This window comes from Lissotriton helveticus, chromosome 3_2, assembly GCF_964261635.1.
Source record: "Lissotriton helveticus chromosome 3_2, aLisHel1.1, whole genome shotgun sequence".
Lineage (NCBI taxonomy): Eukaryota > Metazoa > Chordata > Amphibia > Caudata > Salamandridae > Lissotriton > Lissotriton helveticus.
Window position 1 is genome coordinate 111,397,316 of NC_136062.1, and position 16,924 is coordinate 111,414,239.

Sequence of the window (16,924 nt, forward strand, 5' to 3'; positions counted from 1 at the left end):
GATACGACGCAACATGTAAATACTGCCATCACAGTGCTTGACATGGCCGCAGCTGACTCCACCCCACTCGGTATTATACTACTGGACGCTGAAAAAGCTTTTGACCGAGTGGGGTGGGATTACCTGTGGTCAGTTTTGATAGCAATGGGGTTTAAGAGTAAATTCATTACAAAGATAAAAGCACTTTACTATTTACCTAATGCAATAATTGGATATGACTGTCTACTTTCCACTAAATTTCCCATAAGAAGAGGAACTCGGCAGGGTTGCCCTTTATCACCCCTTTTATTTGCACTCTCTATGGAACCTTTTATTAATGCCATACAGTTTCAAATTATGATAAAACCATTTATATCTGGGGCAAACTCTCTTAAAATAACAGCATACGCCGATGATCTGGCAAATTACACTAACGATGTGACAGAATCCATGTTAGGTATAGTTAAAGAGGCTGAAAATCTTTGGAAAAGTTTCGGGCTACAAGTTAAACTTAGATAAAACCCAAATTATAGCCAACTATAAACCGCCAATACCTGTGATGGGAGTATGCTATGCTGCTACTTACCTCGGCATCAAGCTAACATCTAATATAAGGGAAATTATTATGCTGAACTATGATACTTTATTAAAAGAAACTGAGACCATCCTTAAAAAAGTGGCATAAGGTACCATTAAATCTCATCGGGAGAATCAACCTTATTAAAATGAACATTTTGCCAACATTTTTATACTTATTCAGATGCATACCCCTGAAAATAAACACAGTTTTCTTTAAAAAACTAGATGGCATATTGGGCAGCTTCATTTGGGGTTATAAAAAGAACCGAAGAGCACTTTCTTCTCTGAAACTCCCATTTATAAAGGGAGGGCTTAATTTCCCAGATTTTCGACTATATTATTTTTATTTTATTTTGCATCATTTATGGGGCGGCTACAGAGCTTGTTTAATTCCAGCAACCCATATTTTTTTCATCAATTGATGCTGGGGCCAGATTGCTTGCAGTTCTTGGCTAGAAGTAATGACCCAAACTACTTCAAAAGAGTGAGGTTCAAGACCGCAAAGGACATGATTAACATTTGGAGGATACTTATGAATTATAATAAGTTGTCATTTTATCATCCTCTTTTACGCCTATGGAACAACCCAGGATTGCCTAGCATTTTTTCCGACTCTGGGTGTAAAATATGGGCGAGTCAAGGTATACTGAAACTTGGGGATCTGTATGGCTCCTCAGGTTTTTTGGAGTTTGAAACGTTAAGGCTATTATATAAGCTACCAGAATACACTTTTTTTTAAATATGTACAAATTCGTGACTTCCTTGTAAGAAAATTAAAATTGAAAGAGATTTTGGACTCAGATTTTTGGCACTGCTTATACAAGGGAGAGGAAAATCAAAAAATAACTATTAGTGAGGGATATAAGTGTCTCATGGAAAATAAACAAGATGAATGTCCAAAAATAGCAGAGAAATGGGCCTTACACTATCCCATAGGTATTACCTCAAATGAAATATCATACTCTTTCAAGAAAATTGACACGCTAGTCCATTCTTCATGCTTAAAACTGCAAGCATATAAAACAATATGCCAACTTTATTATACACCTCTACAAATAAGCAAATGGTCCCCGAATAACGCCTTTAATGATCGAACTAAATGCCCAAAATGCCATCTACAGGCCGCTGATTTAGAACACATGTTGGTTCTTTGCCCTGTGCTAGTTCCGTTTTGGGACGGTATAGGAAAGATACTGAGATTGAAATTGCTAATTGATGCACCTTTAACATCTAAAATGATTCTGATAGGTATACAGACCAATCCTACACCTTTTCAAGATTTAATCTTTATTGTGTTGGCATGCGCAAGGCTAGTACTGGCTCGAGCCTGGATAGCTGATCAAGCACCCACTGCGAATGAATGGTGGTGCTTGGTTAAAGAGATACATCATATGGAATTATCTCTAGCCAGGAAAAGAGGAGTGAAAGCAATGATTAAAGTAAAGAGAATTTGGGGAGGCGTGTTTTACACATCCGAAATTAACTAACCTGATTTGTATTTATGTCTATCTCTAATTTAGATAAGACTGTATTTATTTGTGATAGCTTTTTTTTTTTTTTTTATTACTGTATTTAAGTGCCCGTCGGAGTAGTGCTCATTATTTGCAAGTTTTGGTTAACTACTTTTTGTAATATTTGTGTAAATACTGGTAGTTATGTACAACAAAATTCTGATTACTTTGTTTAAATCTGCCTGTGATACCCACAAAAAGAAGATTAACCTCCTTGACATAGGAGGGAAAGTCTTCTCAAAAATTGTATTGAACCAACTTAACACATGGGTAAAGGAGTTCCAAATTGTACCCATAGAACAGGGAGGATTTAGGGAGGGGCACTCCACGATTGATCACGGATTTGCTTTATGGGCTATGGCCAAGAAGTCGACGGAACAAAATGGCAAGTTATGCTGTTTCGTCGACTTCCGAGCAGCCTTCGATTCAGTCGATCGGGTCTGCTTATGGGAAACCTTAACGAAGGTAAATATCCCCAAAGACCTTTTGAGCACAATAAAGGAATTACATAGAGGAAACTGGGCGCAAGTTATTAAGGATACCGAGGGGTCTCTGATGAAAAAAATACCCATTGACAATGGTCTAAGACAGGGTTGCGTCTTGGCCCCACAACTATTCTCTATATTCCTGTCAGATCTCCCGGCCTATTTAGAGGTCGAGGGTAGTGCAAGTCTGAGAATGGATGGAAACAAGGTGCCCTGTTTACTCTACGCAGATGACCTGGTAATAGTGGACCAGACCGAGAGAGCCCTCCAAAGAAAGCTTAATGCTTTCAGTGCATACTGTGCCAGTAAATTCCTAACAGTTAACCTAGATAAAACAAAAAAATTATGCTTTGGGAAAAAGACAAGCAGGTTTAACTGGTACCTAGGGGAGCTTAAACTAGAGACGGTAAATGAATACCGATACCTAGGTATATGGTTTGATAAGACATTGAACTGGTGCACCCATTTGGAATCACAAAAAGCAAAAGCATATGCTTCTATTTGTGGACTAAAAATGTTTAATAGGGACTACGGAGAAATGTCACATCGACCTATGCTAAGAGCTTTTGAGGCAATGATCTCCCCCCCCCCCCCCCCCCCAAGTCCTATATGGAGCGGAAATCCTTTATTTGAGCGGTAAGGGAGCCTGGGACTTGGTGGAGGGGAAATGTCTAAAAAGCCTTCTATCTCTCCCACAATCGTCTATGATTCAAGCCATAAGAATTGAAATAGGCACAAAGTCTAAGGATATACAAACACAAATGGCACTAATTAGACTTTGGAATCGATTTGAAGATTCAGGAGGGCAAAAAGTTGCACAATGGTGCAGGAGAGAAATCCAAAAGAGTGACCTAAAATGGGCAAAAGCATGTAGGGAAAGACTGATGCAAATCTGTAAAAGGTTAAAAGTGGAGGTGTCCCAGGAAACGCTCCAAGTATCATGTACTAAGAGTGAGTTGAAATTAAATGGGAAGGAAGCATCCAGAACCACTGATATGGGATACTTAGTGAAGAAGAAATCAGTAACACACATGATGAATGCCTGGTCAAATGAAAATTGGTTTCCCTACTTAGACACTCTTCCCAACCGTGGCTATAGGCAGGAGATATTAAGGCTGCGGATCGGGATCCACCCATGGTTAATGAATAAAGACCTGAAAGCAAAAATGCTAGATCAGGCAGGGTGTTGCAGGTGTAGTCTAGGACGTAAAGGAGACCTGGTACACATTCTACTTGATTGTTTGTCATTTTTAGAACAGCGGAAAATGTGGCTGCGACCTGTGTTTGTAAAACACGATATAAGAACAAGGGCGCAGGCAACAAATCTACTATTTGAAATTCCAACTATTGACATTGCAATTGCCCTGGGGAAATATATAAAGGTAATACTAAGTGCATTAAGAAATCATGAATAATCTGTAGCGCTGCATGAACTTTTATATGAAGGAAACAATACTAGAACTAAAGGAAAGAAATGTGTTTTAAATGAAAGAATAAGTTTTATCTCAAGATGCACATTTTAGTGAAGTTGATCAACGTAAAAAGGTGTGTAAGAGTTTTATTTTGATATTGGATTATTTTACACTGTTTTATGGGTTTTATGTGAATATTTTAAACTTGTAATACTGCCTCTTGCTCTTGTTTAAAGACTATGGTCATAATAAACATAATTTTGACTTTGACTTTGACTAGCATCTCATCCCACTTTCAGGTTGTACCGTGAGAGGAGTCCTACAGAATTGGCGATCCTAAGGAGGTTTGCTGCCTGCACTGCTACCCATTTACCTGCAGCATAAATGTCATACTCTCCTTGTCTGTAGGAGGAGCATCACCTGTGCCTTGTGATTTAGCATGTTTTATTGCAGTGTGCACCACAAGCGAATCATAGGGGGAGAACATGCCATTTGATGTCTGTTGGGTCAGTTGGTGTGAGTTTACACCCTGGGGGCTAGTACCCTTGATTTGACTGTTCTTTAAAAATGTCTATCATGCGTTTAAGCATGCCTTTAAATATGGGTAAAAATTGGACAGTTTGCTGCATCTCGGATAGTGCCTCGTCAGGGAAGTCATTCTCATTCTCTATTGTGTGCGTCAACATTATTATATTCGGCAGCCCTGTGTAGTACCTCATATTATGTGGCGGTATCCTCAGTTGGTGAAGGTTTCAAGGGGTATAGATCTGGATCCCCTTGTAGATCTACATTATAAGTGTCCCGGGGTTGAGCAACAGTACCTGAATCACCCTGTAGGCCATTAAAATATGGAGTGTAGGGGTCTATATTTTCCCCAATGCTGTGGTCTCCTAGAGTAGAGGTGGTAGGTGGCCCTTGTGGCAGAGAATGAGCAGGGTGTTTTGAAGAGTTTAGTAGAGGTGGAGATGTAGCTGGCATTGATAATACAGGAAGAGTTGGTGGGGGAGGAGGAGGTGTAGGTAGAGGTGGAGTAGGAGGTAAAGGAGGTGGAGGTTCAGGTGGAAAATGCACAGGACTGGTGCTCCTGTTCTATGTTTTTTGCATGGGGTCTTTGTGGTTGTGGCCCCATGATCTCTTCCTCAAACGTTTTTGTACGTTTTGACAATGTCTCTGTAAGTGAGAAAGGTGGTTTGGTTCCCACCCTGCCTGCATCTGGGTTTATGACCAGCATTATTTGCTCGGCGTCAAATTTTTCTTGACATGTAGATAAAATAGGCTGAACAGGCTGTTCTTTGGGCTATGTGTGGGTTTGTGCTGTTTTCGGAATCAGGACTGTTTTAAGCATGGAAGCCTTTGTGTTGAAAGCCATTTTTGATGTCGATGTGGTTTTTGGAACTAATGTCGGCTTGGGGTGTGAAGGTGTTTTCTGCGCCAACTGTGTTTTTGGCTCCGATACAGGCAGGAGTCTGGAGGTGTCCTGGGTCTTTCTGTCCCAGATTTTGGTTCAGAAGGCTTTTCCTGCATCAATGCTTGTTTTATTTAACACAGGCTTGAAAAGTAGGCTTGACTTTTGAGGAGTTAGTGCTTTTGTTTTTTTCTGTGGTCTTTAAGGGTAGTTTAGGCAGAGCGACGACTGTCTGCTTCTTTACTACTTTCTGTCTGATACCTCCACGGACCGAGGGCTGTGAGATTCCATGAGCCGTGTTTGTACCTTTGTTTGTGTCTGGAAGGCTTTTGCACAGTACTCACGTTCCCCTTGGAAGTAATCTCTTGGGCTTCAAGTTCGTGGTTGGAGTCGGACCCTTCCCCACTGCTAAGAAGAAGAATGGGAACGTCCACTGGAGTGCCTTAGACCTCTAACTCTTCGTCAGTGTCAACCGTAGCATGGAGACTGCGTTCTGTATCTGGTGGTGTCTGGTCCTTGAAGATATAAGGTGCATCTTGAGTTTGATGTGCCTGCATTGTGTTATGTTCCCAGCGTCCCTCTCTTCGTTGTTGAAACGTTTTCTTCGATCGGAAGGCCAAACACGCTTCACACAACATTTTGTCATGTTCTGGGGACAGGCAGAGGTTGCAGACTGGCTGGTGATTTTGTCTGGATAACTTAGCATGGCACTTGGGACAGAAGGTGAAAGTAGTTTTTTCCATCTCTCTGCATGCACCGAGTGAACAAAGATGGCAGTGAAACGTAGAAGTCAAAGTTGCGCAGGCCTGGGCGGGTGGCAAAAACCACCAGTTTTACACTTTTTCATTTGCTAGTGTTCGTCAAAGGGTGATCTATTGTTAATCGAGAGGCTGGTTAAACTGGGTTGAAGCTTCAATCCCAGAGCTGCAAGGTAGATGTCAGAACCAGATGGTGGAGAAAAACAATCTAACAGAGGAGCTAATGACCCTGGGCAATACAGACTATAGGAGGAGTCACTATACCTCGTGACTCGAAAGACTTATTCAAAGAAAAACAAGTTGCAAACTTCAGAGCCCAGCACTAGATGGCAGGAGTATGCTAAGCTTATGTATCGATGGCCAACACATGCTACGAATACACATTTTTAAAATCTCGTTAACCTTCCCTAATCCAGCTGTTCATTGCATTGAGCCACGCCTCTTTGTGTATGTGCTAAAAGCGAGAACCTTATTCTACTGGCATAGATTACATTATACGCCAAAGCTAGTTTCATATAGGCTTGCTTTGGACAAACTACAATTTCGCAACAGCTATCAAGATATTCCCTGACTTACGCACATAAGGGAATCTTTATTCCATCTGGGGTTGAGAGATTTCTGGGGATCCGCCCATGGAGCTAACCCCAATCACAAAGTCGGCCTTGAAAGAATGGTTTTATTATGTGCATTGGGGAAACGATATGCACAAATGTAAACCCAGATAAATGTTTAGATTATAAATGTACACCATCTTTTGACCCCTTTTTTAGATAATATAACATTGATGCAATCTAAAATTCTTAATGCCAAATTCAGGTACATAATTTTACCACTAATGAGTTTTGTATGAATTGAGAAAGGCTTAAAACTGAAAGTGGCCTTTGTCCAGTATGTGGTAAAGTGATGGAAACGGTTCCCGACTTCCTTTTTTTTGTGACGCTTATAATACCCCACGGAAAAAGTGAATTTTACCAATCTGTCATCAACTAGGGGTCAGAAAACATCTAGAGGCCCTAAAAATTCTTAGCTCATGTACTGACGAAGTCAAAGTTCATAGTGTGACAAAATTCTAGACATCTGCATGGATTATCCGTAAACAATCCTATGAACAACAAGTTGATCTATGATAAAACACCATGATGTTATTTTCCTTTGATGTATTCGATAACATTTAATTAAAGTGATTTATTTATTTTTTTCTTCAAAGATTGAAACGTTGCCATTATCTTATTTATTTTGTTCTGTTTTATGGATTGTATTTCCAAAATAAAAAACAAATGAAATGAAGTTAGGGAAAACATAGCATAACAAAGTTGCAGAAAAAAAGTACTCGGGCAAGTGCTGCATCTAGGTAGGAGGCAATGAGGTCATTTGTTAGCAAGTAATGTTAAGAGATAAATGTTTTTATAGCGCAGCAGGTCAATATTTTTTCACAGTTTTCAGTTCAAACGCAATTAGCGGAAGGAAGTTACTTACCCATACTTCTCAGCAAGTTCTTGAGCTTCCTCCTTTTTAACCGCTCTCTGATCTTCCAAATCACTTTTATGACCACAGAGTACAATGTCTGGGTTTTCACAGTATGCATGCATCTGTAGCTGACCTACCCAAAAGAAAACGAATGGAAAATATTGTGTTAGCCACACTGGGCAATGCAGAAAATATTCTTAACCACACAGCAGTAAAGCACATTTTACGTCTATCTAAAAGACTAAATTAGATTCTAGGCCTTTCTAACATTCTTCAATTCTCACAAACTGTATTTCGCATATTTTTCTCAACTGAAGGTATAATGGCATATTTGTTGTATTAATAGAAATCATTAATCGCAGTGCACTCTGGTCGTCAGAGTTTTTATGTTTCGAAATTTCCTTTAATCCCTGTGCGTCCCAGTCGTTAGCGCTGTGTCTGTAGGCGCTACCTGAATCTAAATTACAGGAATGCCAGGTTTGGAAGAACCGCTACCTAGCTGATGGGCACACACAGCTTCAAAACTGGCAAGTTTTTCATCCAATTTAAATCCATTCCATTCAATGTTTATGAATGAAACTCACATTCGTATTCGTAAATCATCATTTTTAGTGATTCATCATCCTTCTTGGAGATACTTCATTTTGCATATTGTGATTGGAACTGAGGTGTCAGAAGTGTATTACAATTTTTGGTTCATTATTGATCTACTCCTCCCCTCCACTGAGTACCGTTGATAATCACTCACCAGATCAATCCTGTGGTGTCAACAGATCCATAAATATGTTTAAAACAGCCAACTTAGCACGCAACAGTGAGATAACACTGGCACACACACAGCAAAGTAGGCTCTCTTCTGAGACAGTAGTTCACATGAATTAAACAAGTAATGCAAGGGGTGAACTCAAATTAATAGGGGTTCCATAATTTATTTTTTCTTTTACAGTTTAAACATTTCATATATTTTTAAAAGGAAAATGTATTGATAAATTAAAAAAAATATTATATAGATAGATACTATTTGGTGTTATGTTAATTCCCTGCTTCCACTGTTTTCTATGGGAGTGTGTTGCAGAATCAATGGTGCCCAATGTGTGGTGCTTGAATGACCCCCAAGGCAAGTATGCTGTTCTGGCACTTTTAGGATTGTAGTGAATTTTGAAATATATTTTGTAAATTGCAATTGTCTTATTCTTTGGTTAAAGTATGTTTTGTTCTCCCGTATTTTACAGTGCACTAACCGCCTACAACCTAGGTTCCTCTTTTGTTACTTGGTGATTTTATGCTGTTCTTTGAATAAGAACAACACTCAACGGCCTTTTGGCTAGGTCCGTGCTATAAAAATGCCATGTGCATACGTGCATACATACCAGGTCTCTCCCACACTCCTCCTCAAATTCCCCTACACCACTCCCATTTAAGCCCTTGTGAGCTCAGTGAAGAGATAGCAGCCAATAATGCAGACTCCTGAACCCCAGTATCGCTGCATCAAAGTACTACCATTACAAGTTGTTCCCCCAAAATATGTTAAGTGCTCGAACCCGGAGTTATTGAGTTATTTAATAGGCAGTTTACCCACATTTAGGCTAAAAACCTGCTCACATTTTCCACCTGCTCTAAGCAGGCAGAAAGAGCCAGAGGGTGTTAGGGTGGTGGATGGGAACGTGAGGGTTTAGAGTTGTAGGGCATGCCCGTGCCCTCTGGAGGGGTCATTTCCTGCCCCCCGGATTGCTGCAGGGGGCCAGACGAGGCCAGGCAATGCCGCTGTCCAGAGCCCCACTAGGAAACGTAGCAGTCTGACGCCTCCAGACCTTGAATTACTGGGTCCAGAGTTTTTGGTCTCAAGAATTTCAGGCTCAGAGCAGGCATTTTCTTGAAAGTATTTATTCACGTGCACCTTGAATTTTAAATGGAGTTTCAAACCAAATGGTCCCCAATAGCATTGTCACCATGCTTCTAAAATCCTGCCGTTAATATGTATTTTTTAAAGAACAAAAGTGAAAAAAAAAAAAATCTGCAGTCTAAAGGAAATAGAAAAGATATGGAGCACTGCCCTCTACCCACATTATTAAATGCTGCAAACACTAGTCTTCACAAAGTTAACGTTTTCACTTTCATTGGAATATCTGTTTTTGTGAGAGAATTCCTGGGGAAGGCGTGCCTATTGTGTGAAAAGACCAAAGCAAAAAGAATACGGGTTTCCAAAAGAGCTTACTGGCTGGCTGATTAGTGGTACTAACCTTTTGTGTGGGCCTGCATATACCCTCCTCAATATCTTCTCTCCCTGCGTCGAAGTAGGTCTTGTTACCTGCCCTAGGCAGGATAATCTGCAGGACACCTCAAAGAGCGGACTCTTATTACATCGTGAGGAAGAGGGGCTTGTGTAGTACACATCAGCCCACAATAGAATGGAAAATTGTGAAACTTTAACCCACGTGCTGAAACAATAAAGGTGTCCGGCAATGGGGTGGCCTGGGAATAGGCAGGATGAAAATGACATTTAGGAACTAGGAAAAGTGATTGTTGTCCTGGTCGGAGACCGAGATGATAAACTGAAGTTTTCTGTTCCACCACAAGGTGGTGCACAGATCCCACAAGATGAGGCGATAAAGTCAAATAAGCGCTATCCTCCGAACTCGAACCAAGACCGAGGTCAACGTGACAGTTAACGTCCGACTGCACATGATCTCTCAAGCAACGAGTGTTTTGGAAGTTTCAAATGCAATCGACTCCTGAAGCTTTCACCTGGAAGTGGTCCCTTCAGATGACCAACTATAGTGTAAGCATACATGCCAACAGCTTACAACAGGAAAGTGGGAGATTTTGCCTCACAAAAATCGGGGTAATGTCCTAACTGACCATTTTAGGCGAGAGCTTCAACAATAAATCGGGAGCTTACTCTCAATTAGGGATGTACGACTCAGTAGTCAGAAAAAACATAACATGACATGATGGAAATAAAATTACGGGGGAAGCAAAATCACCACAGTACAATTTCCACCTACGGCCAAAAATGCCCGCAAATAGCTGCAATGGGAGATAAGTGCTGTGACTGTAACATGGCCGCCCAAGTAAGGCCCTCTCCCACAATACAGCCAGGACGGCTACGAGCTGGAAGGGAGCTTACAATAAGGAGACCACTCGCTCTGCCTTGACAGGGAGAGATCCCACAGCGTAGAAAACAAAGAAGCGAGGGAAAGCGGCAGGCTGGGACGAGGCCTAGTAACATTTGGTGGGGTGGGGGTAGGAAGACTCTCAATTTCAACAGTGACGACTACCTTTTCCGTCGAGCTCAATGTCCACCCTCCTGATTTTTTTTTTTTTTTTTTAGAGTTGAGTGGCCTGCAAGTTTTACATTCACGGAGTAGAATGTGGCTGCCCACAGCCCCTGCAGCGGGCCACCTCAGTGGGCGGCCTCCCTTAGTGCCATTTGGGTGTTTCCCCACCCCCACTCTACTGCAGGACTCCAGGAGGAGTCCCCTTACAGGTCGCACCAGACACGTCATGTTTGGCGCGCCGGGGGAAGGGGAGGGTATTTAGGCCTCCCCCTCCATTTTAGATCCTCTCTGTTGCCTGTCACGCCCTCTGGGAAGGGACCCCTGGTTGTGACGCCGCGGGTTCAGCAGTTGTCGTGTTTCGGATCTTGCGGTGGAGTAGTGCAATGCAGGGCCCCAGGGGAAGCGAAAACGCAGTCTAGTCTTCCCCTGGGGTCATTCGCGCGGGGAGGGCCAGGCTTAGGGTAGGGGTGTGGTTTGGGGGGTGGGTATAAGAATGCAGGAAGTGAAGGCAACTTCCTCTTCTTACATTCTGGCATTGTTGGGTGGGATAATTTTGTGAAGGTTAGCAGGGGTCATCGAGTGTCAAGGCAGGCCATTGGAGGAGCGAGGGTCCCACTGGTCGGTGGAGCGGTGCGTGGCGGTCGGCAGTGTTCCGGTATTGCGGCGAATAAGGTGCGGGGAGGTATGGCCAAGGTTATGGCAGAGGCAGTGAGGGAGGCGTTGAGTGTCCTGGGGAGGTCTGGGAGGGAGGATCTACTGAGTGTTGAGCAAGGTGTGGGTGGGCCTGGAGCGGGTCCAGCGTGCGGCCTCTGCGGGGGTGTTGGCGGCTGTGTTGGCCTGTATTGAAGAGTCTTCACCGCCGGCTGTGGTGCGTCTGGGAGGGGGCGGGGCTCGGTGGGAAGAGGAGCGTTGTGCGGAGGCCTGGATGCAGCCGTGTCTGCGCACGAGGAGGGGAGTGTGAAGAGGGGGGTGAAGAAAGCTCCCCCCTCGCGCATGATGAGTGCTGTTCCGGCGGTTGTGGCTGTGGGCCAGGAGCGGGCCGGCAGGCTTTGGAAGGTGTAGGGCCCATGGTGCTTGGTCCGGTGGGGGGTGGGCCCGGATGCCCAGGAGGAGGCAGAGCGGAAGGTGTGCAGTGAGGGCGAGGAGGCAGCGTGCGAGGAGGCTGGGTCCTTTGGGGAGGGTGTTGGGCCCCTGGATCTTTCTGTGGGCCAGCGCGCTAGCACCCCAGCCATGCATGGGGTAGAGGGGAGGGGTGGCAGAGTGAGCCTGGAGGAGGTCAGGTTTGGGAGTGGGGGGATCCCCGAGGCAGTTGCCCCTTGGAGGCGCATGCAGGGTGTAAGGCCCAGGATCCATTGTCAGCCCTTGTTACCCAGATGGGAGGCAATGAATCTGAAAGCCACAATTAGGGACCAGCGTCAGCTAGTGCTGGAGTCTGGGGCCCGGTGGGCCGAACTTAAGGCGATCAGGGCAGGGGCAGCTTGGGAGGAGGAGATGGATGGGCCCTCTACGCCTACCTCGGAGGAGGAGCTTTGGGCAGTTAGGGACGGCCAGGACGGCGGCGAGGCCCGACAATGCCAGAGCCCGCCCAGGTTGGAGCGACCTGGGGGTAGGGGGGGTTTCCTAGCTGGCGGAGGTCAGCAGAGGGGTGGCAGGTTTGGCGGGGTGCAAGACTGCCTCAGGACACCGCCTTGAAGCAGCAGGGGGGTCTGCAGCGGCCTTCCCTTCAGCACGGAAGCGGGCAACAGCGGCGTGTGTGGAGCAGGGGAGTGGAAGTGGTGTGCAGGTGCAGAAAGTAGTGAAGAGAGCTGTCCTTGAGGTAATGTGGAAGCCTGTGGAGGATGAGCTCGTGTTGGATTTGGATTATGGTTCTGAAAGTGAGGAGTTGGAAGAAGGGGAGGAAAGGGATGACGTGGACAGGACGGGGGGTACAGAGCAACAGTGGTCTTGGTGTTTTGCAGACCTCTCGGAAGAAGAAGGGCAAGGCGAAGGTGTCCACCTCCAAAGCCAGCAGCTCGGAAGGACGGTCGGGAGTGACACAGACGCCTTTGGCAGGTGAGGGGGATTGGTGGTCTGCTTGGGAGGAGGGTCCAAAGGAGGGCAGGAAGAAGGCTTGCAGGTCTGTGGGTGTGGGGGTGGTGTCGGTGTCGGTGCGGGACGCGGGGGTGGCGGCTGGTGTGTCAAGGGTCGGGGCGCCCGCAGCTGCGGCAGGTAAGATAGTGGTGGCGGCCGGGGTCCAGACTGACAAACCTGTAGGGAAAGAGGACAAGACAGACAGGAAGGAGGACAAGGACGGAAAAGCATCAGAAGAAATTGCCATATATGGGTTTGGCCTGCCCCTGGGGTCCCACTTATTGGATAAGATTAAGAGTAGGATTTGGAAGCATGAATACGTAGACATGTTCAAGCTTTTGCACAGGGAGGTACAGGTGAAGGAAGGATCTAAAGAGGAGGAATGGGAGCTGACTAGGAGTCCCAGGGTGCCAGTGAACATGGAGAATTGGACATCTGCCTTTCTCATCTATGCGAGTATCTATTGCGAGAAGCACTTAGATAGGGCTATCCCCCTGTTGAAGTACATGGATATTATCAGAAAGGCGCAGTTACAATTTGGGGGGTTTACCTGGCTGAGTTACGATGAGGAGTTCTGGGCCCGGGTTAGTGTGAACCCCGACAAGCCTTGGGGTGAAATTGATCAGGAGCTGTGAATGCAGTGGCTGGCATCGACACACTCGTCGGCGTCCACGCACATGGCTTGTCGTTTACTGGTCCCTTATCGGTCCTTTCCGTCGCGGCCCACCCAGTCTGGGGCAGGAGGGGTTGTAACACCCGCAAGAGACACCGCTCCATCGACTAAGCCGGGCACCAGCACTACCGGTGCCTGCTGGAGCTACAACAAGGGATATTGCTCGTGTTACACTTGTAAGTTCAAGCATGAGTGCTCCAAATGTGGAGTCCGGCATGCGGCCACTCAATGTTTCACACTGGTCACGCCTTCGGAGCAGTGGCGCAACACAAATGCGATGGGTAGGGGGCAGCCTGGACAGAAGGGCGCTTACTCCGGTTAAGGTGGAGGCGATGGCCCCGTGGCTCTCGTGTCAAGGAGGTGACTCTGAAGTAGCAATGGGGTTTCACGGAGGGCTTTCGAGTGGGCTACCGAGGGTACGGAGATGGGCGGACAACCTCAAATCAGCTAAAGAATTGCCTGGGGTGGTGGCAGCCACGTTGCAGAAGGAGGTGTTGGAAGGTAGGGTGGCGGGGCAGTTTGCGGATTGGCCCCTTTAACATCTGATCGTTTCCCCATTGGGAGTCGTGCCAAAGAAGGAGGAGGGCAAGTTTTGCATGATACATCACCTCTCTTGGCCGGAGGGTCAGTCCGTGAATGACTTCATTGCAGAGGTAGACTCCCGGGTGCTCTATGCGTCGGTGGATGACGCCATTCGCCTTGTGCTGGTGAGCGGGCCAGGGGCGGAATTGGCAAAGTGTGATATCAAATCGGCTTTCCGTCTTTTACCAATTCACCTGGCTGATTTTGCTCTGTTGGGCATGTAGTTTGCTGGGGCCATTTACATGGACAAGGTCTTGCCCATGGGGTGAGCCATTTCCTGTGCGCTTTTCGAGATGTTTAGCACATTTTTGCAGTGGGCTTTTACACAGATTAGCGGGCATCAGGACGTGAAGCACTATCTGGACGATTTCTTTTTCATCTGGAAGGTTCACCCAGGGGACTGTGGCAGGGCGCTGTCATAGTTTCAGGAGATGGCGCTGCGGTTTGGAGTTCCCTTGGCGCCGGAAAAAAACAGCTGGGCCTAGCTGCTGTTTGACTTTCTTGGGGACTGAGCTGGATTCCATTAATTGGTTGGCTCGCCTCCTGCGGACAAAGGTGGAGGAGATTCAGGCATGTCTGGGCGATTGGAGAAAAGAGGACTGCAATACGGGCTGTGCAACAACTTTTGGGTTTCTTGACCTTTGCATGCCGGGTAGTGAGGGCGTGACGGACGTTCTGCACGCGGCTCGGCATGGTCATGTCAGGGGCAACCTTACCACATCACATGGTCCGAATCTCAATGGGGGTGCGGGCTGACTTACAGATATGGCTGACGTTCCTCTCTGATTTCAATGGGGTGTCTCTAGACTTTGTGGAAGAACGGACAGTCTGGCAGATTCAAATTTACTCTGATGCAGCAGGGGCGGCAGGTTTTGGCATCTTTTGGGATGGCAGATGGTGCGCTGAGGAGTGGCCGGGGCCATGGGTGAAGCGAGGGAGGAGCATTGCGTTTTTGGAATTCTTTCCCCTGTTGGTGGCATTGGAGGTGTGGAAGTCGGAGTTTCAGAACAGATCAGTGTTGTTTCATGTAGACAATATGACTGTGGTCGAGTTGGTCAACCGACAGAGGGCAAGAGATCTGAGAGTGCTGCGCTTGTTGAGGAGTTTCATGCCGAAATGTTTGAGGTTGAATGTGGTTTTTAGAGCCAAGCATGTCCCTGGAGCGAATAATGACATTGCAGATGCTTTGTCTCGTTCGCAGTGGCAGCGGTTCTGGAGGGTGGCACCTGGAGTGGATCAGTGCAAGACTGGACTGCCGGCCGGCGTCTGGGCCTTGGGGGAGTGAGGGTGTTAGGACTGGTGGAGAACTCTGTGGCGGACTCAACGAGGCGATCCGACAAGCTGGCGTGAGAGGAGTTTGGCTCATTTATGGGATGGCGGCAGGATGCGGCACGTGGAGTTCGTTCAGTGATTGAACAAGGGGTGTTGCAGTTTGTATTACACTGTATTGACAAGGGGTTGTCGTCCGCAACCGTTGCTGGAAAATTGGCAGGGTTGTCCTTCTATAGTAGCTTGTTTTTCGGTTTCGACCCTACAAAGGATGTGGTCATTGGTAGTTTGCTCAGTGGTTGGGGTAGGGAACGGAGGGGGGGGTGTTGAGGGAAGCAGTGACTTTTGGACTGTTGGTCCATTTGGTTGAGGTGTTACCGATGTGTTGTTATGATAGTTTTGAGGTTCGCATTTTCAGGTTGTGTATGGTATGGATGTTTTTTGTGGCGTTTAGGGTCTCGGAGTTGTTGGGGACGAGGACCAGAAGCGGCAGGAGGTTTGAGTAGGTCAGGCTGGAGATTGGTCGCTTGGGGATTTGGTTGGGACAGTCTAAAACGGATCAGTTAACGAAGGGTAAGTGGGTCTGGCTGTGTGAAAGTAGATGGGGGGGCGTGTGCCCGGTGGCTGAGTGGAGGGCATTTGTGACTTTTTCGGCGGCAACAGGGGATGAGATCTTTTGTCATGTGTCTGGGGCCAGGGTGACGGCCGCACAGTTGTTGGCAGTTCTGCGCATGGCATTGGGTAGGTTGGGTTTGAACCCGGCAGGTTTTGGGACACATTCTTTCCGCATTGGGGCAGCGACAGCAGCGGCAAGGTTGGGTTGGTCATGGCACAGGATAGGGCGATTGGTAGGTGGAAGACCTTGTGTTATGAGCGGTATGTCAGGAAGTAGGGTCTTGGGGTTAGGGGTTGTATGGGGTTGGTGATAGCTGCATACCAGGATGTATACTAATTCCTTTTTCTTTCGTAGGTTGCGTGGGCGGACCGGGGGCCAAGACGGTCACATGGATTGTGGGGCATTCGTATGTGCACTGGGCCTCCAAATATGCAGAGCAACAGGTGTAGGGCCGTAACCTGGGACTCAGAGGACAACAACATGAGGTGCATTGGTGGGGGAAAGGAGGAATGCGATGGGGGGCACTATTGCCCTGTCTCACGAAGATGGTCCCTCAGAAAGGATGACCGGATCTGTTGATTATTCACTTGGGGGAGAATGACTTGATTCAGCTGTCGGGTTTGGCGCTCTTGCAGCTGATGCAGAGGGACTTGGAAGTGATGAAACAGAAATGATCTTGGACTTTAATTGCTTGGACTGAATTTGTTCCCAGAAGGATTTGGAAGGGGGCGATCAAGCATGGGGCAGTTGAGAAAGCTCGGAGGAAGTTGAACAGGGCTATGAGGGTTTTTTGGGAGGACACAGACATTAAGGTGATAGCCCACCCCGGACTACGACTTG

General features: G+C 46.4%; 1 protein-coding gene across 4 annotated transcripts in view; it reads right to left on the bottom strand.

Annotated features, from left to right (window-relative positions):
- RAB27A (RAB27A, member RAS oncogene family) overlaps window positions 1–16,924 on the bottom strand; it is a 533,740-nt gene that overhangs the window by 56,508 nt on the left and 460,308 nt on the right. For all 4 annotated transcript variants that reach the window (XM_078684858.1, XM_078684862.1, XM_078684859.1 and 1 more), the window contains one exon: window positions 7,606–7,729. In XM_078684858.1, the coding sequence (XP_078540984.1) occupies window positions 7,606–7,729 (124 nt within the window). The remainder of the gene's footprint in view (window positions 1–7,605; window positions 7,730–16,924) is intronic.